General features: G+C 46.1%; 1 protein-coding gene across 1 annotated transcript in view; it reads right to left on the bottom strand.

Moving 5' to 3' along the window:
* Positions 1-13,299: 13,299 nt before the first annotated feature.
* The window catches only part of LOC107119804 (diacylglycerol kinase eta-like), a 206,573-nt gene continuing 192,496 nt past the window's right edge, over positions 13,300-27,376 (bottom strand). Inside the window, exons 34-36 of the mRNA XM_015422396.1 lie at positions 24,574-24,679; positions 22,983-23,113; positions 13,300-13,389 (exon numbers count right to left, since the gene is read on the bottom strand). Of these exons, the coding sequence (XP_015277882.1) occupies positions 13,300-13,389; positions 22,983-23,113; positions 24,574-24,679 (327 nt within the window). The remainder of the gene's footprint in view (positions 13,390-22,982; positions 23,114-24,573; positions 24,680-27,376) is intronic.

Genomic DNA, 27,376 nt, shown 5'->3' with positions numbered 1-27,376 from the left:
GGGGGGGGGGAGGACTGGGACCACTCGCCATTCCCGGCCTCTGGCCTACCTCGCAGGGTTCTTTTGAGGGTAACATGGAGGAGAGGAGGCATGGAAGGTGGGGTATAAATTAAATAAATAAATACATTACATCAACTTTAAAACCCCCAAATTAATTTACTTCAATTATCAATTATTTACTCTGCTCTTTAACAGCAGCTTACATTGGAACCCTCGGTAATATTTAATTCCCATTGTTGTGTGGCATTTGTCTGGCAGCCATACACTCCAGCTCTTCCTGTTATGCCAGTGGTGAACTAGACTTCTTTTTAGGGGCTGAGAGAGTGCTGAGAAAACTCCCTTCACTGCCATTAGACTTCAGCCACAGTCAGGGGAATGGCGGCCATAGGAAGTTTCTGACCTATTTTTTGAACAATGCAAATAAACCACGGCAGCCCTTCTGTCGGATGGGTGCAGGGGGCTGGTTCCTGCAAGAGAAAGCATCCCTGCGTCACTCTCCATCCACACATCAGCCCACCTGGCCCAGACGGAGACAGCAGGGATTTGGCCAGGGCGTGGGGTGCCAGCCAGCGTTGGTGAGGGAATCCCCCTCCCTTCTCCCAGCTGGGATTGGCCAGCAGTGGGGCGACTGCCCTCCGGGTGGGGCCGGGTGTTTCTGCCGGGATAACAATGGATCAGTTCTCCTGAAGGGAATGGCAGCTCCAGACTCTAGCATCACATCCCTAATAAGTCCCCTCCTGCCCCACAATCTGCCTTCTCTGGGCTCCATAGTTCCAGGAATTTCCCAACCTGGAGTTGGCTGCTCTGTCCAGAAAGGAGAGCCTAAGCAGGGCTTGCCTTCCACTTGGATTGTTTTCTGAAATACATTTGCTGGGAAAAACCACAACCTGGAATTCAGATTGTGTTGGTTTTCTTTTGCAGGAACAGAGTTGATTGGACAGCAAAGGGAAACTGGGCTATACTGGGACAACCCCCAAAGCAGGTGCATGTTCCACAGCAAATAACACCCATTAAATTTCAGGAATAACTGCTGGCACAAACACTTCCCTGTTTGGGACCAGGGGGTGGCTGAAGCTTGTGAAACAAGAAGCTGAGCACTCAGTCCTTACACTACCGTCATCCTCTTCAGCCAGCCCTCCAAATCTACAGTTCCCATTCTGTCTGCATCCCTGAGGCACCATGCATCTTCATCTCCCAGGAGGCATTTAGGCAATGCTCCCGTTTCGGCAATGCTCACGGATGTGAAGATAACGCTGCATTTCATATTGTGCTGTCAACTAAGGAGGCCTACAGCAGCAGAACTGGGTGTGACTTGTAGAGCATCAGATGTTCCTGTGATACTGTCACGTTTGCATTGTGTAGAGGACGGGGAGACGGAGGCTCAAACCACTGCTTGCCATGACACACGGTGACCTTGGACAACTGGTTCAGGTCTTTTGAGAGGACAAAAGGGATGTCACCCTGAGCTTCTGGGAAGAACAGCTGGATTAAAATGAAGCAAAGAACATCAGGTATGCCGTGTACTTCGCTTACTTCAGTAGTACGTTGATTGGCGGCAGAACGTTAGTTCAGGTACGGGAGTTTCACGTGACCTGTGACCCTTTAGCTGGAGGTCCCAGGGACTGGATCTGGGGCCTTCTGCAGGCAGAGCCTGAATTCTGACTCTGGCCTGCAGCCATTTCCAAACTAGGAGATTCAGCAATTCAGAGAGAACAAGCCTTGTGGAAAGATACAAAGGACCAGGCAGGAGGGGGTGGGAAAGACCTTTCTCTTGCTGCCCTGAAAGGCGCTCATAGCGTTCTTATGGACATAGTTCATGAGTGATAAAAACTGGACTGTGCGAGTAGTGTGCAAAAGGGACTGAACTGTGTGGTGACCCAACAATGAGATGATGTGCCAGTGGTTCTTAAGGTTACCTGCCCCCTTACCTGCTGTAAGATGGACCAGCTCCCTAGCCACGTGAAGCACTGAAAACAAAGGCAGAAGGCCAGAGACGGGGAATCCAAACGCCATGAGGAAGCTTCTTCCTTGCACGCACAGGCAGCATTCCCCTTCCCCCACCCAGCCTCGCCTAGCTGAAGCTGCAGCCATGGGACAATCAAGGCATGTCCATGACAATGACTCTGGCCGCAGGAGTCATCATCTGTCCTGCCCAGAGTTAAAAGATCTCAGCATTGTCCACTCCCTTAATCCCCTCCCCCTGCGCCCAGCTCCAGTAGCCTATTTTGGGACGGACTAATAGGAGGTTTGCCAGGGGGTGTGGCCAGCTTAACCCACCCCCAAGCACCTCATAAAAGGAGGTGCACCCAGCCATGTGCTCTCTCTCCTGACCTCTATACCCACCCTACCTCCACGACTCTTGGTTAGCACAGCCAGAGTCTCCACGTGTTTCTGTTGGTTCACAACACGACCCTAATACACCTCATGCTCTCCCTCAATTTTTCCCAAGGATCACTTCATCCCGCTGAGGACAAGTAAAGTATTACCCCTCAACGTAACATCCTGCTAATGCAATTGTGGCTATCCCCTTCTATCTAATTTTCCTAGATCTGTGTAATTGTGAGTGTGTTTGAATTACTGTATGCTTGTGAGATATCTTCAGTAAACAAAACCATTTTATACTAAAGCCAGCCTTTGAGTCTATTTCTGGTGATTCGGGAAGAAGCGGGACCCCTGTATACATAGGTGCTTGCTCCCATATTTGCCCATTGCCCCGTGTAAAATCGTAATTTCCCAGAGATCATTAATAAATTGTGGCAATTTGGCTAACACTCTGCCTGTGACCCTGGAGCCCCATTCATAACACAAATTCTCAAACACTTCCATACTTAATGAGATGGTATGCATCTGTTTATTTTGGAAGGAAGATCAAACAATTGCCCTTCAAGAGCAGCATTTCTCATAAATGTCAACAGCGTCTTCCAGGAACATACAAAATACACATCTCTGTGACTTCCGTACAATAAATAGGTAATCATGCATCCAAATAATAAAAAGGCACAAAAACTCATCACTTAGGAATCATAAAATTACTCTTAACAAAGCCATCCAAATATTCTGTACACAGAAATATATTCCAAAGGTGCAAAAAACACATAGAATGTCTCTCAAAATATTATATGCAACAAATCCCTCAGATGCTGTATATATTAAAAATAAACCTGTGCCATTGTAAACAGAATGTAAACGGTCAAAGCTCTCGCTTCTTAGCAAGGATTACAAATAAATACAACCTCCTCTGCGCAACAGAGTCCACTGCCGGGTGTGTCGGGCATGTCAAATACGACCCTTTTGCAGCACGCAGAAGAGCCCCCAGCATGTCCTCAGGCCGTAGCATCTCTATGCTGAAGAGGACTTTTGCATTGTGAGGACGGGTGACCATCCATGGACAGTTCACAACATGATCTGCAGCAGGGCCCCCCCCCCCCAGTGTGGTGCCCGTTTTGGGCACTTGTCAAGTGATTTTCGACAGCAGCGCCAGGTGAGGCTTCTGCCCAGCAAGGCTTCTGATTGGCCACCAGAGATATGATTGGCTGTGCAGATTTTTTAAAAAATGTTGCTTTGGTGGCAGCTGCTCTGGAACTGGAGGTCGGCTCTCCACCTCCCGCGGGCTGCACCCACCATGCCGTGCCAGGATTCCAAACGTGCCCACAGGGTCAAAAAGGTTGGGAACCCCAAACTACAGTTTAACAGTCACTGTCCTTGCATTTGCAATCTAGGTATCTTCAGAGTGTGTTTCGTAAACCATCTGGGAGGTACACAGTCACCATTTTCCCAAACTAGAAAATGGAGACGCAGAGTGCTTGGATTGTCTGTGCTCAGAGAACAAGATGGCCCTTGGCTTTGTGTTTCTCCAGTTGGGTTGGAGTTGCCTCCACAGATATACTTTCTGATTTTACTTATCCTAACCATTAGCAGTTATAACCACATGCACCTGTGTACTGGGAAACACCAATACTGGTAAGAAGAAGAAGAGATTGGATTTATACCCCCACCTTTCACTACACTAAGGAGTCTCAGAGTGGCTTACAATCCCTTCCCCTCCCCACAACAGACATCCTGTGAGGTAGGTGGGGCTGAGAGAGCTCTCTCGAAAACTGCCCTTAAGAGAACAGCTCCGAAAGAATTTACAGCTGACCCAAGGTCACACCAGCAGCTGCATGTGGAGGAGTGGGGAATCAAACCCGGTTCTTCCAAATTAGTCCGCACTCTTAAGCACTACAGCAAACGGAACCCACCCAAAGATAAGAAAATCTACGGAAAGGAGAAACATACAAAGATGCAGGGAGGTGCAAAAGGGAATGCTTAAATGAGCTTAAAGCGACACCCTGTGAGGGAAGGTGGCAGTTCAATGTGCACAAACATGGTGTTTAATGAATGCAGGCATAACGTTTAGAGTGTCTTTGATAAAAATATGTCAGCACGTGGTTACCTGATAATTGCAGACAATTCCAGGTGCTTGTGGAGGTGAGAAGCCCCCCGGGCTCTCTGGGGTTGGGGGTTGTTTCTCACGGAGACTTAGCAGGTCTTGCACGTTCACGTACTGACAGAATGCTTCAGTAAACGTGCGCGGGTGTGTGTGTGTGTGTGTGTGTGTGTGTGCACCATCATGCAATATATTTTCCTGTTCTGTATACAGGCAAAATTTTGCACAATCATTCTCAGTCAAGATTGGCTTTTAAGGTTTGTTCCTACCAGAAGGATGCTTATTGAGAGTCACATCATCTTGGAGGCTTTTGACTTCTCCTGAGTGTGGAGTTGATTACTAACTTCATGACTGGTGATGGGCATACGCTAAAAACACAGGCACTGATCTAGGAATGGATCTAGGCTTAAAGATATGAAATGTACTTTTAAAATTGTTTTATAGCTCTTGGGAAAGTAAATTTTCCCACTATAAACATGCCCAGAATGAATTCAGAAAGGATTAAAGCTTGGTCCAGAGTTCTGCCATTAAACCCATTTCTTGCTGACCCAAATAAGCCTCAGATCAGCCCAGACACAAATGCTCCACAAGACAACAGCTGGGAGCAGGCCCATGTAGGTGCTACAAAAACCTGGGGCTATGGCCACGCTCAAACCAACACCGGGCAGGCAACGAAACTCCCAGGGGACTAAAAGAGACTCATTTCAGATACGGAAGAACAAACAACAGGCAACCCTTTTCTGAGCTAAATTCACGGTATAAAAGTCTCACTGCCAACTAGATGGGACAGTGTATCTGGATCCAACCTGGGGATACCAACACGGTTGTAAAGCCTAAGATAGGTGATATAATGCTAGAAGGGCCCATTCCTGATAGGGTCCACAGGATGGCAGGATGAGGTGCCCTTGTCGACGTCACATGCCTTTTCAAGTACCAAAACAGCTGCGGGGGGGGGGGGGGACCATCACATATAGTTTGAGACACTTCTGAGTCTAAACGGGGAGCAGCTCATAGAGAACTATTCTTTGAGTCGTCCCCCGCAGGCACCTCCGGCATCTCATCTTGCACTCTACCTCTGAATATACGGGACAGGATAGAACCCCTAGCGATGTACTCTTAGGCCCCATGGATTTCACTGGAGAACGATGGTCCCATCCATCTTCGTTCCTGAGACTACTTTCATGCATGCTGATGGGACGTCATCATCTGGCCCGGCATACTCTTCATTACTAACACGTTTCTGCATCCTTTCTAAACAAAGTCTATGAACATAGTCTTTTAAAAGGAATATACTGATTTTTAAAGTGCTTATTCAAAATATGCTGAAGGCACATGAAGAATATGTTAAAACTGTAACTGTATCTTAAAACTGTAAGCAAGAAATATCCTTCAGAATGGGGAATTCACAGAAAACAGGAGTATCCTAATGGAGCATAATGAAACGCTGGTTTATTTATTTGCAAATAACACATGTTTTTCACATTTGAAAAACTTCGTAGGTTTTCAGTTTCCAGTAGAAAACAATTATGTAAAAGTGCATATATCAGGGACAAACCTTAGATGGATTAATTAAATAATTAATTACTATTTTCACATTGGGAAAACAGACTCATTTAATTTTTCCCTTAAAATCACATTAGACAATATGGTAAACAATAGAATAAACACCTATATGAAATCTTAGGTGACAAATGTCAAATGTGCCTTAAACCATATATTATAAATATTTAAACAAACGGATTCTGTGCAGATTTAAGCACACTAAAATCCATTAAAATCCATGGGCTTAGCAGCACCTAATTCTGCATAGAACTGCAGCCTTAAGATTCTGTAAACTTTCTGAACCATCTAATTTTCATCATTTAATATAAAAATAATTTGTATGCTTATATTTGCTGCTCTTCACATTGACTAGGACAGTGTGTTACACAACATGGATGCATAAACACAAAGGCACACACAGAGAAATAGGGCTACGTTTAGTTATAAATGTACAGAGTCTGGCTTACAGCAGTCTTTAGAGTCTTAGCCCCACGGATATAAAACCAACCAGGCACACCATGCCTTTGCAGTACTCCAATTTACAGCCTGCAAAAATGTAAAATCTTACAATGAATTCATGTAAACTAAACTGTAAAAACTAGTATGCACAGTTCAAGCGTAAATATTCTTCTCCTTTCAGTATTGCATCCAGAGAACAGTCTCTGTAAGAGCGAATCTTTTTGATTTCTGGATTCATCATTCAGAGGACTGTGGAGCAGAAACATTCCTAACGGTTCCTGCAGAAGCTTTAAGGGCCGATTACACAGCTTCTGGCAGGAGCCGAAAGCCTCGGTTGTCAGTTCAGACCACCCCCTCGGCAAGACTCCGTTCCCCCCGAGGAAGCTCCCCAGCCGCACGCACCCCTGCTGCCCTGGACAGACTGGCAACCTGTGTGGCTTCCACTGACTCCCAACTGCTGCCCACAAGCCATCGCTACTACCCTTCATTCTATAACCTTTGCTGATGCTTTGCACTCTGTAGGTTTTGGGGTTTAATGACTGTGAGAATCAGCTCATATTCCCTTAAAGGTAAAGGTTCCCTTGCTCGGAAGCCAGTCGAGTCCGACTCTAGGGTTGCGGTGCTCATCCCCGTGTTTCAAAGCCGAAGAGCCAGCGCTGTCCGAAGACGTTTCCGTGGTCATGTGGCCGGCATGACTAAACACCAAGGCGCACGGAACGCTGGTACCTTCCCACCGAAAGTGGTCCCTATTTATCTACTTGCAATTTCTTGCTTTCGAACTGCTAGGTTCGACACGGCATATTCCCTTACAGCACATTAAAATAAAGGTCAACAATCCATGCTGTGACCCAGAACGGTTCTTTTTGGAGTAAAGAACTGGAGAGTGCTAAACTGTTCCACAAACCTCTGCACTAACCTCAGAGAACATTCCAATGCCAGACATAGGCAGCAACTGTTCCAATAACCTCACAAGGCTGTCGGATATGCTGAAGCCACTGGCTAACCACCAAAATCTGTGTAACTCATCAGTTAATTCATTGGCTGTAAATTTACCATTCCACCTCGCAATTTCCTTACAAAACTGTTTCATAGTTTGAAATGCAAACATCAAAACACTTCCGAGCCCACTTTGCGGAGTATAAATCTGATAATAAATTTAAAAAAAATAAAATTACCCAAACTGTCAAGCATGTTTTAGCTATGCAAAAGTCAGAAGTCCAGACAGAGAGATGAATCCAGAGTGGAAAAACCTCAGCAGAGGAACCCTACCTATGAAGAGCCAAACAGTATCTGTACAGCTACCAAAAGGTGTCTCTGTGGTGGGGGCCTGGTGCCGTTTCCATACCTGTTCTTCCAACTGGAAAGCAAAAGGAGTGGCAATGTTAAGTGAATGAACAGAATGCAAATTCCTGCCCCCTTACCTGAATTTTAATGTAAAGCATGACACACTGTTTAGTTAAGTTACTGGGGAAAACTAGAGGGAAGTGTTTCAAATGTGAAATTTTTTTTTTAAAAAAATTCTTAACAGAATATGCTCAGGCATCTCATGCCCAATGCTCCCTCTAAGCTGTGGAGTCCTCTTGTGAGCAGAAATTCTACTTTGTGAGCTGCTGGCATTAAAGTTGTGAGCGAGCAATTTGGCTGCTGCCTAAATCAGTTTGCTCTGGAGCCATCCCTTCCTGAGCTGAGACGAAAATCTGTGAGCCGGAGGCTAAATAACTGTGAGCTAGCTCACACTAACTCAGCTTAGAGGGAACACTGCTCATGCCCCACTCTTTTGCCTAAATGTTGTGCTAATAATGGAAACCTGCCTTGGGATAGGGTGCGGGGAGAAGGACAACACTCACTCTTAACTGAAACAAACAAGGCTACAACTTTTCTAGTCACCTATTTTCTTAGTCCTGGCACAGCGGCAGGCACTGACCTCTCATCTGCTAACAGAAAATGCACCCGTCTGCCTGGCAGGAATCAGGAAAAGGCAATTCAAGGTGAGGCAAAGACGTGGCGGGGGCTGCAGATCATGCCTATCGCCAACAAACAAGGGGGCCTCACGTCACATATCTCATTTCCGCCGTGGTCTCTGAAGGAGGCCACCCCATGAGGACGTGCAAGGATCCCACCCTGCATAGCCCTGAATGACGTGACTGCCACACCTCTGTAAGAATTCAGTAATTGCCACAGTGACCCTGTGTCAGCTATGCTGCCATGGGGGTGGGGAGGTTGGCTGTCTTCTAGTTGCCTTTGCATTCCTTCTGTGCTTCTTTGCTGCTACAACGCTTGTCTCTAAGTATTGCAGGTGGAGATGTTGATGTCTGATTTTCTTGGGAACCATGCGAGAGTGTTTTGTTCCCAGCTTCAGCGTTAAACGGCCGAGGCTCTTTCTCCCGCGCGTGGGAGGGTGGCTAATTGGCCAGGGCAGTGGGGGGGTGCATACCCTATATCCTATTATGCCCCATGGGCAGTCATCATTCTTAACATCTCTAAGCATGCAGATGAGAGACACAAACGACTTGAGGGTTTTCTGAAGAAGACTGGTTTTGAAGTAGACTCCAGCTAGCTATCCGTCATCACTGAGTTGTCAGTGGAATGTTATATTTATTGTGTGCTTTGCCATTTTGATGTCCATTTCCATCATTGTATAACTGGCTGAAGACCTTATCATACTGTTTCCTATATATTGTATTTTTGTCATTCTCTGCTTTTGTAGTTATGTGAGTGTTGACATTCACAAACCTGTCTGGTTGACATGAAATCTTTCAGATGTGCTTTTTGTGTTATACCTCCAGTCTGTAAGTAACTCTGTTTTCTACTGAAGAAGATAGTTTTATTTTTTAATCTATTTCCTTTGCTATGATGGCGACAAAACCTGTAAACTACGCCACTCTGACCTACAAGGGGGGTTCCGCTTTGGCCGTATTGACCAAACAACCACCTGAAGGTCCAAAGAAAAGATGGCTACCTAAGGGAGGGAAGGAGCAAAAAGGCGTGGATGCCAGGCCCAACAGCTGGCCAGCCAGAGGAGCAGGCTCTGTAGAACAACACACGGGCCCACCGGCAAGAGCTGAATCACGTCTGGGGGGGGGGGTTGCTGCCAAGCCACGCCCTTTGCCATCTGCCCTCTTGGCTGGGCTCAAGGGGCGTGTCCCACTGACTGCGGGCACGGGAAAGGCACAAACTTGATGAAAGGAGAAACCCTCAAGATCAGAATGGATAAAATTATATCTTCCCTTTATGTGTAACACACCTTATCCCTTTGAGAGATTTTGCTCAGAAAGCTTGGCTCACAGTGTGTCTCAGAAAGGAAATATATTCAAAAGCTTTGGTAGATAATGTTGTAACAGACAAACCCAAAGAACACACCCAACATAGCAAAACAGGTAGCGTGCTTGCTGGTTGTGGCAATCCATGCAGATGTTCAGACACACGCACGCAACTTTTTGCAGCTTCATCCAAACATTGTTAAATTTAAGTCTTCTCTCACAGCCCTGTTTTACTTGCAAACATTTACACGCATCCACAAATGACCTGCCTGCCTTTACAAGCGAAGTTCTTCTAAAGGATCGCTGCCATTAAGCAGAACGAGAACTGGCAGTATTTATCCTCTCATTTAGAAGTACTGGGGCATATCCAACCATCCTCCAACTCAAGTCGCTCTTCTGACAGTGCAAGAACTTTGTGAGTCGGAAGGGGAAGCTCCTTAGGCTCAAGGAAGGCTGCTCAGCTGAATGGGCAGAGAGAGGCAGGATCTACCCCTCTATCTATATGAAATAGGTTGCAACAGCTTTATACAAAAGTTGTTGTTCTACACCTCATAGACTTCTGATATGTCCCAGTGAGAATGCCCACAGATCTTTAGAGTGGAACCCCCCCTGCAAAATATCCAGGCATTTTTCTGCATCAGAAATTTACAGTTGCAATTAGAATCTTCTACTTTTTAAAAATGCAATTTTTAAAAGGATCTTGGGATATTCATATAAGGGACAGCTGAAAGGCTATCTGTGTTAAATCAGATAACATATTTAAAAAACCCAGAGGAATGAGTCCTCATCAAAGACCTGCCACTATGATAGATGTCACTTACTCTCTACATCCTTCTGGAGAAGACTTTTTGAACAGATAAGTTTCAGAGAACCAGTTTTATCACTAGAAAAGAAGTTCCTTTTTCTAAGTTAAGGGACTTCAGTACATGCATTAACAGCAATTTCATTTGGATCACTATAAAACCAGACAATTGTGTGGGTGCATGCACTCTGTAGAAGACGTTTATAAAAATAAACAGTCAAATTATCAAAAAGAATAAAGTCCCATCTGAAAATCATGATGTCAATGTCAAGTACTTTATGCATATGTACAACGAGTTAACAGATAATCCCAAGACAGTCCTTTTGGAATTGCATCTCTCGTGCTGTCTGGTGTAACGTCCTGCTCAAGTGCGGACACAGTTCTCAGGAGCAGCACTTCATCCCTCTGAATTACGCTTCCCCCACATTTCTGGAAGACGTGGTAGCATCCCTCAGGATGGCCCGTGGCTGGCTGCTGCTGCTGCTTAAGTGGAAGCGCCAAAGCAGCCACGGGCACTTGTTCTTCTTAATTACGGGCTGGATCCAAACTTGTACGGGGGAAGGAATCTCACACAAGTAGATTGTCGCTCTCTTCCCCTAGTCACCCCCCACGTGTGCCCTGAGACATCCTCTGCTGAGGGCCAAGAGACACTCACAAGCTAGATGAACCCTCTTGCCAGGAGGGGAGAGTCATTCTTACTGTCGTTATTGTCCTCACTGTTTTTGCAACCAGAGTCATAAACAGCAAACCCTCGTCCCACAGGAAAACATGGAAATATTTAAAGGTTGCGCTACTGCAAAAGCTGTCTTGTGATTTGACAGCAGCTGCTAGAAATTTTCCCACACGCAGGGTAGTTTGTTTGTCTTTGTCTCTAAGTAACCAGGATGATTTTGCTTCTGGAGAGAGGACATCCTGATTAAATAAAGTAGAGATCAGTTCATCTCTTAGAGCTGAAAACTGGGGACAGTGAAGCAGAACAGGATCCACAGAGTCAATTTTACTGCTGCCGCAATTACAGAGTCTGACTATGAAATCCCATTAAATCTTCCTGATGTCACAGCTGAAGGCAGGGCATTCAGGCACGCTAGCATGAATGCTCTTCTATACCTTGGAAGAATGATCTCAGATAGGAGGAGTCAGTAAAATTGCCCTTGCATGAGCGAAGCAAGCCTTGTAGCAGCTGAGTTTGCCCCACGAGGAGAGGAGAGGAGGGGCAAGGCCTGTTTGCCGCTTGCCTTTCGCCAAAGCTCCCTGCCTGGGCCCTTGTCCTCAGCAGATCACTTGCAGGGCACAGCGGGGGGGGGGGAGACCTGGTTGCAGGAGCCCCTCCTGCTGGTGCCAGTTTGGACCCCACCCCTATGGGGGACCGGCAATGGAGATGCTTTGGCATCTCATTGATGCAGCAAAGTTATTTCTTTGCACTGCATGAAAGTTTTTCATTGCTGAAAAGCAATGACCAAGTACTTGACATTGCTCTTTTCTAATGTGAAAAGTTCCTGTGAAAGACTCCTACCTCACTTGAGAGAGAAAAGCAAATGCATTTTGTACTTTTTAAAGAAAGGAATTAGAGTCTGTAAGACAATCAGACAATCTAGTTCACGTGTTCATATTAATGAGTGCACTGATTGAGGAGGGGAAGCAACAATCCAACCTTCACACATGGCAGCCTGTACTAAATGCTTCTGAAGAGGATAATTCCCACACTGAAAGACGTTTTCAGTGTTCAGCAAGGACACCCAATGGCAAGACAAAGACTTCATCTGACTGGTAATTGTTACGTTTCAAAATCTGATTTCATTAAAAAAAATGCATAATCAAGCCCTGATAGTCGCAAAGTTGGTCCTGGAGTCTGCCTTCAATGTGAAGTAGTTTTAAGTCACGACTCATAACCAGGCTGCCATCTCTGAATCTGAAAACAGCCAGTTGACTATTGGCTGCGATGCTCTTGTTCAAGGTAGACAAGTAGTTGCCTCAGGAGAGGCTACAGCAGAGAAATGTTGCATATTTATAGCTTTTTCTTTCCCTTGGAAGTAAGATCATAACCCCACAAGAAACCAGGCTTTTGAAAGGACTTGCCATCAAGAGTACAGACACTTTCTGTCGTAGATAGCAATTTTCTTGCCAAGTACGCCAGAGACATTTACAGCCAAAGTTCTTTACCAAACAGCACATTTAGGTAACATGCAACGGGAAAAGTCTCTGACGAGAGCACAGAGCTGTCATAAATTAAGTCTCCTTGAAAAAGATATAAAAGTTGTTCAGTCACATAAATTGTGTCATGCAAAGAAAAAAAAAAGGCAGTCAGAGTTCTGGCAGGGATGGCACCATTCGCACCCCTGGGATGCTGCCTAACTATAGCTTTATTTCTTGGCTAGTGAATGGGTGGGGGTGCTGAGGTATCTGTGTCACCTAAAGACTCACATGTGATCAATCTCTGTCAGAAAATTGTACAAGAGATTCTGGGAAGTTCTCAAATTCAGCAATCTCATTTCATAAAGCTAATTGCTGCTGCACTGAGAAGAGACCCAGATATGTAATTACACTAGGACTACCCTAGACAGATAAAGCATAAAACCACACAGCCCCACAATTTACGACACTGCTCTTCACAACATATATTTCACAGCGTTTTTAAAAACGCAAAACCTTTTGAACTCTCCACATCCAGCTCTCCTGTCAAAGGCGGCAGATAAAGTAACAGGCGCGTTACATACGGATGGCCACTCGCCCACGGAGTGACGTACGCAGAGGGCCACGTGCTCCCACAGCTCTGCAGAAGTGGCACTTCTCCTTCCACAGTAGCTGTACCACTACACTTCAGGCAAAGATGTCGTCCTGCCCAGCTCTTTAATTCCCTGCAAAATTCGCTTCATATGGCCCACCTTCGTTATACCCAGGTCCTACAAGACAAAGAGAATGCAGAGTTCATTTACAGGAGCAAGAGCGTTCGGTGACCAGTTTTATCTTTACTCATCAGGACCAAGACAGATGTCCCAGTTTCTACTGAAGGGTAACGTGATCACAGTGATATATACCCACAATCAATGTTTCCTTCAATCAGTGTGTGACAGTTACATGCTACAGTAAATCATACTGGAAACCCTACAGGGTTGGTGTGAGGATTACAAAGAGAACGGCGACTGTTGTTATTAAGTTTTGGTTGTTTTGCATAGCAGATGCACTTCCAGACTTGAAGAGCGAATACTATTTATTTCTTTTAATGCAGAAAAAGACGTTAGAACCTACTGAGATATCATTTAGGCTTAAAGGAAAATTACTTACCTTACTATAAAAATGCACAACATCTACAGTGCAATCCTAGGAACATTCTCCTGGGGGTCAGCCCCAGTGGATAGGCCGGAGCAGGTTTCTGGGTAGGCCTGCTTTGGATTGCTCACCTAAGTGCTTTAGACTTGGTAATCAAAGATGCTACAAAGGGCTAAGCATCTTCTCCTCTGTATCATAAGCATCGTAACCCTTGAGATAATCTCTGGTGTTACTCTATGGGCCATCGACCAGCTTCCTCAGATTTCTCCCCTTCGTGCCATGACAGATACGAGATTTCCTGGCTGTCATAGAAGGAAAAACTTCCCTTCAGAGAAAAATAACTGAGAACACCTTTACTATGCAGCCCCCCAGCAAGGGGCTCTCCAGGCCAGTGAGGAGCAGGGGTGGTTGGCCACGGCCTTCCTCAGCAGAGCCTTCCTTGGCGGTCTCCCATCCAAGTAGTACCCGCCCTGCTTGGCTTCTGAGATCGGGTGGGACTGGGCTGTGCCAGGCTGCCTCCCCTCCCAAGAACATCTTTATGCAATAAATGCTTTTCTAGAGTGAAATAATGTCTGTCTGAGGAAAAATAGTGCACACTTTCACTGGTGGAGTCTGGGTTTTGTTTGCTGTAAGTACCAGAGAGTCCCTTTGGAGGCATTTCATGACCACATTTCAGAAAGGAAAGGGTTGTGTTTTCCCTATTTTCCCTACACAGAGATCACTAGAAATAAGCTATTCGAGACATAATGCAGCATTCTGAAAAGAGAACTTTCAGAATGTTTCCTTCAGGCATGAATAATAATAATATACTTTTTTGTCATTGTACATAGTACAACGAAATTAAAGATGCAATCATTTCGGTGATCTACAACAATATTCATATACACTCACACACCATTCACATGAAGTTTATACCCAAGCTAAAACAAGAGGGCACAATCAAAATGGATATCACAATTCTTCCTTTCTCAATAGGACAGCTGCAATAAGAATATTGCACACAGGAAGGGGTCCACACCTTTCTGAGTCTTTGGGCATCTTTGGATCCCTGACATGGGGTGGTGGACGTAACTAGAAAATGGCTGCCTCCAGAGGCGGAGCCAAGCATGAAATGCCAGGGAGATAAGTTATGTATAACTCTAATAGTAATAGTAATGGTGGGAGGGCTCCTGGTGTCCCCTGGCCCCACCGGTGGACCTCCTGGTGGCACCTGGTGTTTTTGGCCACTGTGTGGCACAGAGTGTCGGACTGGATGGGCCATTGGCCTGATCCAACATGCGGTTCTCTCATGTTCTTAACTCTTCAACATTTCAGGGAGAAGTTCTGTTTTAACAGGATGCCTTTTAAATGAACATATTTAAAATTATTTCTTGCATACACAAACAGTAACACAGTGAAGATCCTTATGCTGTGGCGGCCACTTTTAAATAACCCATACAGCCAGTCAGACTGCCAGTGGCCAATCAGAACCCCTGCTAGGCAAAAGCCCCACCTGCCCCCCATCTACATTCTAAAAACACTGGGCAGGTGTGAAGAAAGGTGTCAGCAGGCACCACAGGCCCCTTGGGCACCGCGTTGGGGAACCATGGCGTAGCAATTAGCTCCGTGGACTCAACACCTCAAGAACAATTAAAAAAAACCCCATGCTTTTCGTGTTTTATAACAATGAACTTATTCCTTGGTTACAGTGTGGGACCTCTGAGCCTTCAGGGAGGGCGGGATATAAATCTAAAAAATAAAAATAAAATATTACGAAGTAAAGCGGCCGCCTCTGACTGTGGAGACCCCCTTTAGTCGTCACTGTCAAGGCTTGTGTGTCTTTTGTATATTTCAAGCATCTCGGTCTTGTTAATCACCACCCTTAGTAAATCCAAATACAGCTTAATATTCCTGTCCTTGTAGACATTTCAGCAGAAAATGCAACCATTTTCCTAAAATGCCACTTGTGCATAAAGGATTTTCCGGTGCACTGATTTACAAGGCAGACATTGGGGGTTTAGAATGACATATGTACTTTTCCCACCAGCCCAAATAAATTCTAGTGGACGGTGTTATCGGAATGGTTTGAAAATAAAATAATCAGTCAATCAATCAACCAGTTCTTTATTGGCGTATAAAATAGATAAGATGGAGCATAACACGCAGATTGATTTAGGATTAAAATTGGATAAATATACCATAAAATTGTTTCTTTATATGTTATCACAACGCAAATTAAGGGAGGTGGGGCTGAGAGAGCTCTTTCAAGAACTGTTTGTGAGAGAACAGCTCTGAAATAACTTGAAACTGACCCAAAGTCACACCAGCAGCTGCATGTGGAGGAGTGGGGAATCAAACCCAGTTCTCCCAGATTAGAGTCCGCACTCCTAAGTACTACACCAAACTGGCTCTCACGGGAATAAAGAACTAGGGCGAGTGCCCCGTGGCGATGTGCCTGGTGTGATGACGTCACCTCCGGGTTCTAACAGTAGCACCAAGCTCAATGACCAACAACCTGGCAGGAACCTGGACTATGGTGGTGGGCGACCTTCCAATGTTGAGAGAACGCTGCCATCTTGTATTAATATCCATGTCCTTAGCACTGATGATCTTATGCTGTGATTTTAATTGTATTTTGTGTTTTAACATTTGTATATATGTGTGTGTGTGTGTGTATATACACACACACACACACACACACACACTCTGTAAGCCGCCCTGAGCCTGCCATGGCGGGGGAGGCTGGATACAAATGTAATAAATAAATAAATAAATAGCTTGAGCGCGATGCTGCTGGTTTAAAACCAATATACACAGCCCAGTCCCAATCTGAGAAAATAAATATAATTCAATGCACATATAAAAATGAACCACTCCATCTTTTAGATTCATTATTTGAGACAACTGAATATAGAATTTTCAGTATCATTTTCTTCAGGTTTCTCCTTGAAATCTCTGAATTAAGTTTTCTCAAGAGGTTGTCTAAATCCTCTAGCTTTCTTTGCATAATCTCGTCTAACTTTTGCTACCAGCATTCATCTTTCTATAATGTTAACAAAGTTCTAATGCTGTTAGACTGCTGAGGGATGTTTTAAATTCTGAAAACTGGTGAGCTTAGACAGTGTTTCCTGCGTGTGTTTCATTTCACTTGCTATCCGCTGCCCGTCCTCTCTTGTGGTCAGGCTGTTCTTGTTGTGCAGCGGCATGCGGCACCTGCCCCCCCCCCAATCTTACTTCCTTCCCTCTCACCCTCGAGATTGTTCTGGCTTCAGTGCTGTGATCGCTGGGAAGGATTTTAAAGACTCTGCCTGGAACGTTGGGGAATATTTCTCCCCTCCTGACTTGCCCATTTTTAGCCGTTTCAAACCAGAACTGCTCTGCTGCTCAAGACTGTGTAGCAATGGGTTGACATTGGTAAGGTAAAGGTTCCCTTGCTCCAAAGCCAGTCGGATCTGACTCTAGAGTTGCAGTGCTCATCTCCGTTTCCAAGCTGAAGAGCCAGCGCTGTACGAAGACGTTTTCTGTGGTCATGTAGCCAGCATGACTAAACGCCAAGGTGCACGGAACGCTGTTCCCTTCCCACCAAAGCGGTACCTATTTATCTACTTGCAATTTCTTGCTTTCGAACTGCTAGGTTGGCAGGAGCTGGAACCAGAGACGGGAGCTCACTCTGTCATGCGGCACACTCGGGTCTCGAACTGCTGAACTACCGACCTTCCACAGCCTGCAGTTCAGCGTCTTAACCACTTGAGCCACCGCAGCTCCTGGGCTGACATTACTTTCCCCCAAATTGATCTTTTTTTAGGATGAGCTCTGATTAGGTTCCCTAATCTAACCTGACAGATTTTATACTAATGGGCATTCCAGTACTCTGCAGGACTGTGTAGAACCAATTAGAATGATTTTCCCCCAACGGCTGGATGGTTTCCTGATGTCTCGTGTTGCTATGACAGAGTGCCCCTGGCAAAGCCTTGGCTGACTTCTGGAGTAGGGAGGAAACCCGGGTGGCTGACAAGACCGCTCCAAGAGGCTCTCTCCTGGTTTGTACCGTCTGACCTTGGTATACTGATCCCGTCAACTTGACTGGCATCAAACTAATTAACAAAGAAACCAAATCTATTTATATGTCATATAAAAAAAAATAGGGGAATACCTTCAAAATGGTGATTTTTAAAGATGGCCAGCAATGCAATGAGATATAGAAATGAACTCTGGGAAATAACCAGAGCGTTTTTTGTGCCAGTATGCATTGATACAGCATCCTGGCACATTTTTGGTTGGTAGACAAGCCCCCCCCCCCCCCCCGACAGATCACAGGTTGTGGTGACAGGGCTTCCACGGTGCCGTGGATTCCTGGGCCATGAGTGCACAGAGGGCGGCTGACCTGGAGCTCCTCTGGCCCTGCCCCTGGGCGGAGAAGGACGGGAAGGGACCGGATGCCAGGGAGAGATGACACTTACTGATGAGTTAAGCTTTATGTCAAACTCAGCACCTTGTTTGCCATGGGGAAAGTGTACTGCTGTAGACAGCTGGGAAGGGGGGGAGCTTCTGTGTGTGTGTGTGTGTGTGTGAGAGAGAGAGAGAGAGAGAGAGAGACTGGGGGTGCTTTGCTACGCAGCCGTTTCCCAAGATGCCTCCCTGTCTCTGCTTGCTCCGCTAACACAGATAACCTGGCGGGTGCCTCACAGGTGGTGGTGGAGGGTAGAAGAGCACGAAAGCTAGACAGGCGGAATGAATGGACTGATTGGGTGGGACACTGAGGGGGGGGAGCTGTATATCTGTATATCTTCAGGCATTGGCACCAAATCTTTAGTTCTGACACGAAGAAGCCTTAGCTTGAATCATCTTTACTACTCAATAAACATATCTCTGCTGAGAGAGTGTTGTTGTGAGTAATTTTGTTCAAGAGACTGACAGTTTACTTCTCTTCTGTTGATATGGTACAATTTAATACAGCTTGTGTTTTGAGGGTTATACTCAAGTCCATTTTTCAAACATCTAGTACAGTTTTTGGCATTTCTTTGCTTGCTCTCTGGAAGAGTTCTCTGGAGCTCTTCACCAAGTTGGATATTAACGGGGTATAGGAGTACTGGCACTTTTAAAAAACAAAAATAGTACTGGAAATAACACTGTAACAAAATGCATCTATTACTTTTTGCCTTCAAATTTTTATTATTATTGTGGAACAGAAATAAGTAAAAGATGAGATTGGATAGATAAAGCTCAGGAATGTGTAACCTTGTTAAAATGAAGGATGCTTAGTGACTGAACAGAGAAGATGAGTAAAAATGGCTGAAAATGTGTCAGGTAATGATTATAGTTGGTTAGTAAAAGGGTAGAGTAAATAAGTAATGTATGTAGGAACAACCAAATCGAATGAGCAATATGATGTATAGAAAAATGTTTCTTTGTTTGTTTGTGTGTATGTTTGTTTATTGTGTATGAAAACCCAATAAACACATTGATTAAAAAAAAATTATTTTATTTTAAGTATTTATATATTGTCTCTCTGAAAAACTAATCACTGAAACTGGTTTGCAACAGCCCAGGCTGGGCTGGTTTCTCATCAGATCTTGGAAGCCAAGCAGGGGCGGCCCCGGTGAGTCCTTGGAGGGGAGACCAGCGAGGGAGTCCAGGGTGGCTACGCAGAGGCTGGCAGTGGGTGAAACCACCTCTGAACCCGCCTGCTGCGAGTCAGCTGCAACGTGGTGGCACTTTCCCTCCTGTCTCTCTTAAAAACGAAACCGTGAAAGCCGTTTGCAACTAAGGCAATACAACAAGAAAATTATAGTATCAGTAGAAATTGAAGGTTGTAACAACACTAATTATCCTAAAACAAACTAAAAGCAACCACCGAAAAGAACAGTTGAGCCAAAGAACCAGTAAAGAATCAGAGAAATTAAAATGATTCGTCCAGGCACCCACAGTAAAAGTGAACACAGGCAGGTCCCCCATCCAACCACACTGTTCCAGTGACCCAAAGGCACTTGAGTCCTTCAGAAGGGAGGCCAGTGATTTCCACTGATTCTACCTTGGATTGGTTTAAATCATTCATTATGAGCATGAGGGTTGCTGTTGGAAACCAACTGTCATCCGTGGGGAACTTGAGGGGTTCCTGACGGCTCAGTCTCCTTTCCAGTGCTGTTCAATCTATATGTCAAGCCCTTAAGAGAAATCATTTGTGGACGTGGAGAAGGCTGATGACACTCAGCTCTATCTTTTTCCACACCACCTGATGATACTGGAGAGGTCCCGAACCAGTAGGCCCTATTGCTGTTGTTAAATGGTTAAGGATGAACAAATTGAAGGTGGATCCTGACAAGATGGAGGTAATTCTAGTTGGGAAGTCTGAGGTCTCGAAGGACCCCCCTTTTAATGGGGTCCTGCTGACGCTTGCTGACTACGTGAAGGACACGGGGGTTACGCTGCATCCAGCACTATTCCTGGAGAACTGACTCAATGAAGCTGCAGAAGAAGGCCTTCTGCCAGCTTCATTCAGCCTGGAAGAGGGTCCCCCCACCTTTTCTCAGCTGCTCTGGCCACATGGACCCAGGCTGTGGCTGCCTTAGTTTGTGGTTCGCATTGCTCTCCAGTTCTGCTGCGCTGTTCACTGCTCGTCTCATGATGATTGCACAGTTTTAAATCCCGTAATCCATGAACTATAAATAAAATCCGCTGAAGAGGCCCCGTCTCTCGTGGCCCCCTGCCTCACCTGTTCAGGCCAGAGGCTCCCTACAGACAGATGTGCTCCTGGAGGTACCATTTGGAGCTAACTGGCACATTTCATTGAGCTAGGAAGTGGCAACCAGAGAAACTCTTTTAAACTCTGGGGTAATATGCAGCCTGTAGTCAATGCCTGATAGCGGTCTTGCTGCTGTGTTCTGAAGTAGCTATCTGCAAGGGTAACCCCATGGCGAGCATATTGCAGTAGTCCCACCTGGAGGTGATAAGTGTATGGATCACTGTCACCAGGGAGCGCTGCTGAAGAAAGCAGCTGCTGCCGGGGAAAAGAGCTGCGGGCGTGGCAAGACCTGAACGGCCTCTGCAAGGGAGGGTCTCACAGCATCCCCCATCTGGGGCTGCCAACCTGCTCCGTCAGGAAGCGGCGACCATTTCCTTCTTGGGCGCGAACATCAGTAAGGAAATGAGGACTTCAGCTGGCTGACACCAGTTGGATTTCAGAAGGGGAAAGAGAACATGAGTGTTGATGCTGAAATCAAAAAGGATTCTTATGCTGCAGAGTATATCGTGCTTTGTCGAGCATTACAAGGGAAATGAGGTTATACTCTGAATCTGAAGAGTGGGGAAGAGAAGGGAGAGTCACGAGAGAGGGGGAAAGAAAGACAAACAGATCACAAGGGATGAAGAGACTCCATATTCTAGACAGGCGTGGGACAGTGCACTCCTATACAGGAGTTTAAGGAGCTGCAGTGGCTCAAGTGGTTAAGACGCTGAACTGCAGGCTGTGGAAGGTCAGTAGTTTGGCAGTTCGAGACCCGAGTGTGCCGCATGACGGAGTGAGCTCCCATCTCTAGTTCCAGCTCCTGCCAACCTAGCAGTTCGAGAGCAAGAAATTGCAAGTAGAAAAATAGGTACCGCTTTGGTGGGAAGGTAACAGCGTTCCGTGCGCCTTGGTGTGCATTTAGTCATGCCGGCCACATGACCACGGAAACATCTTCGGACAGCGCTGGCTCTTCAGCTTTGAAACGGAGATGAGCACCGCAACCATAGAGTCGGATTCGACTGGCTTTCGAGGAAGGGAACCTTTACCTTTACCTTTTAACCAGAGTTAGGCCCTTCTGATGAGAGCCAGTTTGGTGTAGTGGTTAGGAGTGCGGACTCTAATCTGGGAGAACCGGGTTTGATTCCCCACTCCTCTACATGCAGCTGCTGGTGTAACCTTGGGTCAGTCATAAGTTCTTTCAGAACTGTTCTCTCAAGGGCAGTCCTCGAGAGAGCTCTCTAAGCCCCACCTCCCTCACAGGGTATCTGTTGTGGGGAGGGGGAGGGAGAGGAGATTGTAAGATCCTCTGGGACTCCTTTGGGTAGTGAAGGGCCATGGGGTATACATCCAATCTCCTCTTCTTCTCTTCTTCTTCTAAGCCCCATTTGGCTTCAGTGAACCAGGAAGGGCACAACTCTGGCCAGGATGGCACAGGCAGGGAAAGTATTCTTTATGATAGGGGCACTTTAGCCTTGTGAATTTCACTTCTGTAAAACCCTTTCCCAATTTGTCACGAAGGAGAGTGAGATTCCAGCAAAAGATGAGAGGTAAAAGATTTTTTTGGAAAGAGGGAAGAAATGCTAGAAATTGCCCCTGAAACTCATTTCCCATGGAACTGGAGCTTCTCCACCAGAACTTCCCTCTGTCCCCCCCCCCGGCGCCAGAGCCAGTGAGCCAACCCCCGGACTGCCAGCCCAGCATAATCTGCCTCTGCGTGGCAGGAGTGGTGGGGGCAGTGAGCTCCTCCCTTGCGCCAGCTTGGGCTCCCCCTCCTGGGCCGTGTCACGGGGTGTGTCTGTGTCGTCCTTTGCGGGATTCCGGCCTCCGTTCAGCCTGGACAAGAGGAGTTGCAGGTGCTGCTTCCAGAGCAGGTGGAGCTGCTGTCCTCTCGGCCGGTTTTAAACCTCGGGCTGGGAGGGGTGGGGAGCTGGATCCATTGGCCCACCAGGCACAAGCCCGGCGTTTCCAGCTCCCCAGGCCCGGCCAGCCCGAGAGCGAAGGGTCTGGTACCATGCGAGGAGACCTAACTGGCCCTGCCTGCAGAATGTCGAGTACAATGGCTAAAAGGGGAGACAGTTGAGGAAGCGACGATTCAAATAAATTTTAAAAAATCTTGCATCATTTGCACCTTGATCAATTATCATGTCGGTTAATGAATTACAAGTTACCTCTATGCAGATCCTGGGGGAGGGGGGGAATCCCTATTTCAAATTAATGTGATCATTCCGACACAAGTGAACATATTCCTAAGGAAAACCGGAGCGTTTTGCTGAACCTGGGCTATTATTGTAACTCCACAAGACAGAAGGACATCTCAAGTATTCTTGGTACTACCAGATTAAAGTATCAGTCAACAACAATGTGTATTGATTTTGGGGTATGTGGGTCTGCTTTTTATTTTGGGGGGTATTTGCATATTAAAAGCCAAGCTACAAGCATATAACCAGAGTGGGAATAAGGGAAAGGTTTAAATGACTGTCAAAGGAAAATTCCCAGGAGTGGAAAAGTAGCACAAAGAAATACCTTAAGATCTCGCCTTTCCAGATGCAAAAGCTCAGAGCCTCGGACGTCATGGCTGATGAAGATTTCTTTGTACTCTCCCAAACTGAGCAGATCCAGCCAAGCAGCAACTTCATCTGTGCCCCATTTTTGAACTACCAAAGTTAAGAGCAAAACCCCCTTAATTTCTACATGCTCAACTGCATTACAAGCAAAGGTTAGGCCACAGAAAAGTGGAAAGCAGAACAGAACACAGAAGCAAAAAGTTGGGTGTACTTTCACAAAAAGAGGCAGTTTCTTTTTCATGCAGGTTACAGGTTAACAAAACCTGAGAACGCGTGTAAGGGAAAAAAAGGAAAAGGTGGAGCAAGACACATCGCAGCCAGGCTTCCAGCTTCAGCATCAAAGCTATCAAACCTCTGAACATCACCAAATCCACTGGTCACAACAGTATGAGCTGTGAGGGCTGTGTATGTTCAGCTATATACTAGTAATGACTCACTGGATGGGGGGAGTGGAAACTTTGCAGTCATTAAAACACAACAATTGTGGTTATTAAATAGTTCAGCAAATATGTCCATAATTGTTAGTGATGACTAGCACAGCTCAAAAGTCTGCCAATATTGTTCTCTAGGGTTAGTGGTTTGCATTAGGCTGAGAAATCCAAGCTCAATAAGTAAACTACTCTTTCTACACATGTGTCTTTTGTTCAGTGCTATTTTGCTTCAGAAGTTAAACTTCAGCACACAATGATTTTAAAAGGCCAATAATTTCAATTAAGCCTCTTTGTTTTATGAATAATGCTTGTTTTCATGTTTTCCCCCAGCATTAAAAAACACCCTGTTGCTTACTAAAAGACCCTGATGTAAAATCGGTGTCATGAATAGCATTATTTTTTGAGAAGATGATGACATCTACTTAGCTGCTATTTCCTAGCAAACTTTCCTAGTGAACAATTGTCTTAGATCCTCCTCTCCACCAGCAAATACAATTAGCGTAATTATCGAAGACAGTCGCTTTCTGCCCCTCCGCCTTAAGAGAGCCCTTCCCACGTAGCGCTGGCTACGGCCATAACCTTGACCAGGGCAGAGAGTTCAGAGGCATTAGTGGTCACGTTCACACTGGGCTCTGTGGCCAAGCTGATCAGGCCCCATAACAGGAGGCACAACAAACCCCAGAAGAGTCGCCCAGGACTTCTTTTCAGCTTACACAGGGGGGATCAGTACAGGAAAGCAAACTGTTTTTCAGGAGAGCTTCTCTGCCATTACGGATCTTGTCAATGACAAAGAACCAATAAGCTTCCAAGGAATCCCAGGATTCCAAGAGATAGGCTGAAAACTGCGAATCTGAGATTAGACTTGTAGGGATGACTGATCCAACTGCAGATGAACCAGTGGACGGTGTGGCACATCATCTCAAAGGGAAGTGATGTCAGATACAATGCAGAAGCCCTTCAGCATGTGTTCATCAGTCACTCAAACAGGAACAACATATGTCATCTCTTGGTGATTTAAATACTGATTGAATATACAGAAAGCACCTCACGGTATCTGACCATGGAATGTTAGATTTCCCCAGAGCAGTTTAATTTTCTTTGCAGTATCAAAAAACATACCAGGTTGAGGCCTGGTCTTCTGTGTTCTGGCCTTTTCTTTTTTGAACTTTGGCACTATACGAAATACTGTACTTCTGTTTCTTTTAACATACTCCAATGGAGGATCCTAAATATAAAAGGAAAAATTAGATTACGGGGGAAATTATGTTTTCAAAAAATGGAATGGATTGAAGGACACAAATACCCAATGGTGTGCTCCATCGAGCTGCTATGAAATCTAAACTTGCTGTAAATTTTAAAGAATGGATCTATGCACTATAAAAAGGGTTCCTACCTGAATCCCTGAAAAAATACAGTTCATGAATATTGCAGGAAACACAGTTGTTCTACTATTATGATCGGACTGTGGTTTTGCCATCGTTATTCTCAGCATACCACTCGCAGTTCACTCAGCAGCAGCTGAACACAAAGTCCCTCTCTCTTCCCTGCCCACGTGGGCTCCGCTTGTCCTCTGTCAGAGCTTCACTGTGCTCAGGGCAAGGGCTGCAGCCACAACGCCAGCCTCTCTGCTGCAGAGTCCTCAAGAGAGAGTGGGAGAGAGGGAGAGAGTGCTCCCCTGCCATACTGCAATCGTAAATGCACCCCCAAAGACCCTATCCGTGGGAGGCCTTCCAAAGAAAGGCAGGGCCCCTCCATCGCCTTCCAGTAGCCACAGGGCCCCCAGGCTCAGTGCCGGAGGACGAGGCCTCTGTGGTACAAGGAGGGTCTTCACATCATACAGGAGCACTTATTATGATCTGTTATTAACCTCAAGTTTTCAGGATGGGGTGAGCGAAATCTTCAAAGAATGGTAAGTGGGTTTCCTGAAGAGCTGCAAGGAACAGACTTATGACTTCCTTGACTCCACTCCTGGGAAACGGGGGGAATCCTTTGTTCAGAAGGAAGCATAGAGGAGACACCTGCAGCTGCACTGAGAAGGATTTATGGGAAAGCAGTCTAAGGCCGAGGTCTCCAGCAGGCCGCTCATGAAACAGGCAGCAGTCCGGCTGCTAAAGCAGGGCCCAGGAGAACACCCCCAGGAAGAGACCACCAGGGGGGGAAAGAGCATGTTCTCCTCCTGAGTCACAAAGACCTGGGCTGGCTCAATCCACACAGCTGCCGTCGTTGTGCAAAAGGAGCTGTAACCAGCACTGCCTCCAGCTAGGGTTGCCAAGGGTATCTTCGCTGGGAGCGGGGGGCTCCCGGCCGGTGTCTTGTGCGTGTGCGCGAGTGGTCACGTTCACCCAAAAGTGATGGAAGGACGCCAGGCGCGCTGGGGGCGGGGCCATGGCCATACAAGGGAAAACCATAGAGTTTTTCCTTGTATGGCCATGGCCCCGCCACCAGCGTGCCCGGCGTGCCCACGTCACTTCCTGGTGATGTGCACACGGGGGTGGGGTTCCCCCCAGGGCCCGATTCCGCGGCAGCGGAAATCGGGCCTCCAAAGCGGGGATTTACCCGCCCCCTGCCCCCACTTGGCAGCCCTGCCTCCAGTGCGTTCCCTCTGCTGTGATGAGAGCAGCCAAGGTGAGAGTGAAGCGGAAGGGGGACGATGGGGAACATTCCCTCAAATGGGTGCGAGGAGGAAGGAGCTCAGCCAGGACCCGGCGGGGGCATTTCCACTGGGGAAGAAAACGCTCGCACATTCGGGGAGGGGAACTGCCCTTCACCCCAAGACACGTTTCATCCTGAAAGCTGAAATTAGTGGACATTCAGCAGAACCCTGCAGTTAAGTCAAGTATCTTCTGAGATGAGCCCTTAGATATAAATACAAATTACATAGGCTGCAAGATATCAGAAGCTGCTTCACCCACAGCAGATCCTGCTTAGTTAGTTACAATGTTTATTAGCCACATTTCTATCCTGTCGAACCCAAGGTGGCTTGCAATGTTACGACAAATTTGGAGTCCACCTTTAAGACCAACAAGGTATGAGCTTCCGTGGGCACGCACGCTTCGTCAGATACACTGGAATGGGAGACTAGTAGACGGGCTGAACAGCAAATTTACATGTAACATGATGAAAATGTTTTAAGATATGCAAAAACAAGCTAAGGTTATAAAATCAACAGTTGTTTTGGTTTAATTAAGAGGGGGAAAGGACACCAAAGCAATAAATATACATACATAGGGGATAAGTGTGTAAAGGCATCTTTTCTAATTGCAGGGAGTAAATCAAGACTCACCATTCATCTCCTCTCAGGCGTGGAGGTAAATTAACAGCAATTTTTTTTTAGATTGGGTGTCAGCAAAACATCCCAATATTCCTTGCATTACATGCAGAAATACACTGAAATACAGAGGATGTATAGGCCTTCTTGCTGAGAATACACATGTAAGGACTGAATGAGTTAGCATATGTAATGAGATAAGAAACCAGCTGTTCAATTGGGTCTGGCCAGGGGGTCTCGCTACAATAAGAAAAATGTCTACAGATATGTGAGAAGCAAACACAAAGTGCCTTTAAATGTAAGCCGCCCTGAGCATGTTCACGGGGAGAGTAGGATAGAAACCCAATAAATAAATAAATAAATAAAAGAGGCAATTGGACTGCTTTTGGGAGTAGAAGGAGAAACTCTGGTGGAGGACAGAGAAAAAGCAGACAGGCTTAATGGCATTTTTGCCTCTGTTTTCTCCATGAAGAACTCGAGCCCATCTAGAGATGGTAGAGGACATGACAGGACACCTGAGTGTCCAGTTGACATTGACAGGGGTTGTGGACCCCTGGCTGCACTGGACGAATACAAATCCCCTGGGCCGGATGGTGTGCACCCAAGAGTGCTCAAAGAACTTTCTAAGGAACTTGCAGAGCCCCTGTCTTCTTC

Source organism: Gekko japonicus, unplaced genomic scaffold (assembly GCF_001447785.1).
Source record: "Gekko japonicus isolate JY-2015 unplaced genomic scaffold, Gekko_japonicus_V1.1 scaffold1072, whole genome shotgun sequence".
In the NCBI taxonomy this organism is placed as follows: Eukaryota; Metazoa; Chordata; class Lepidosauria; order Squamata; family Gekkonidae; genus Gekko; species Gekko japonicus.
This window is presented reverse-complemented; position numbering and strand designations above follow the sequence as displayed.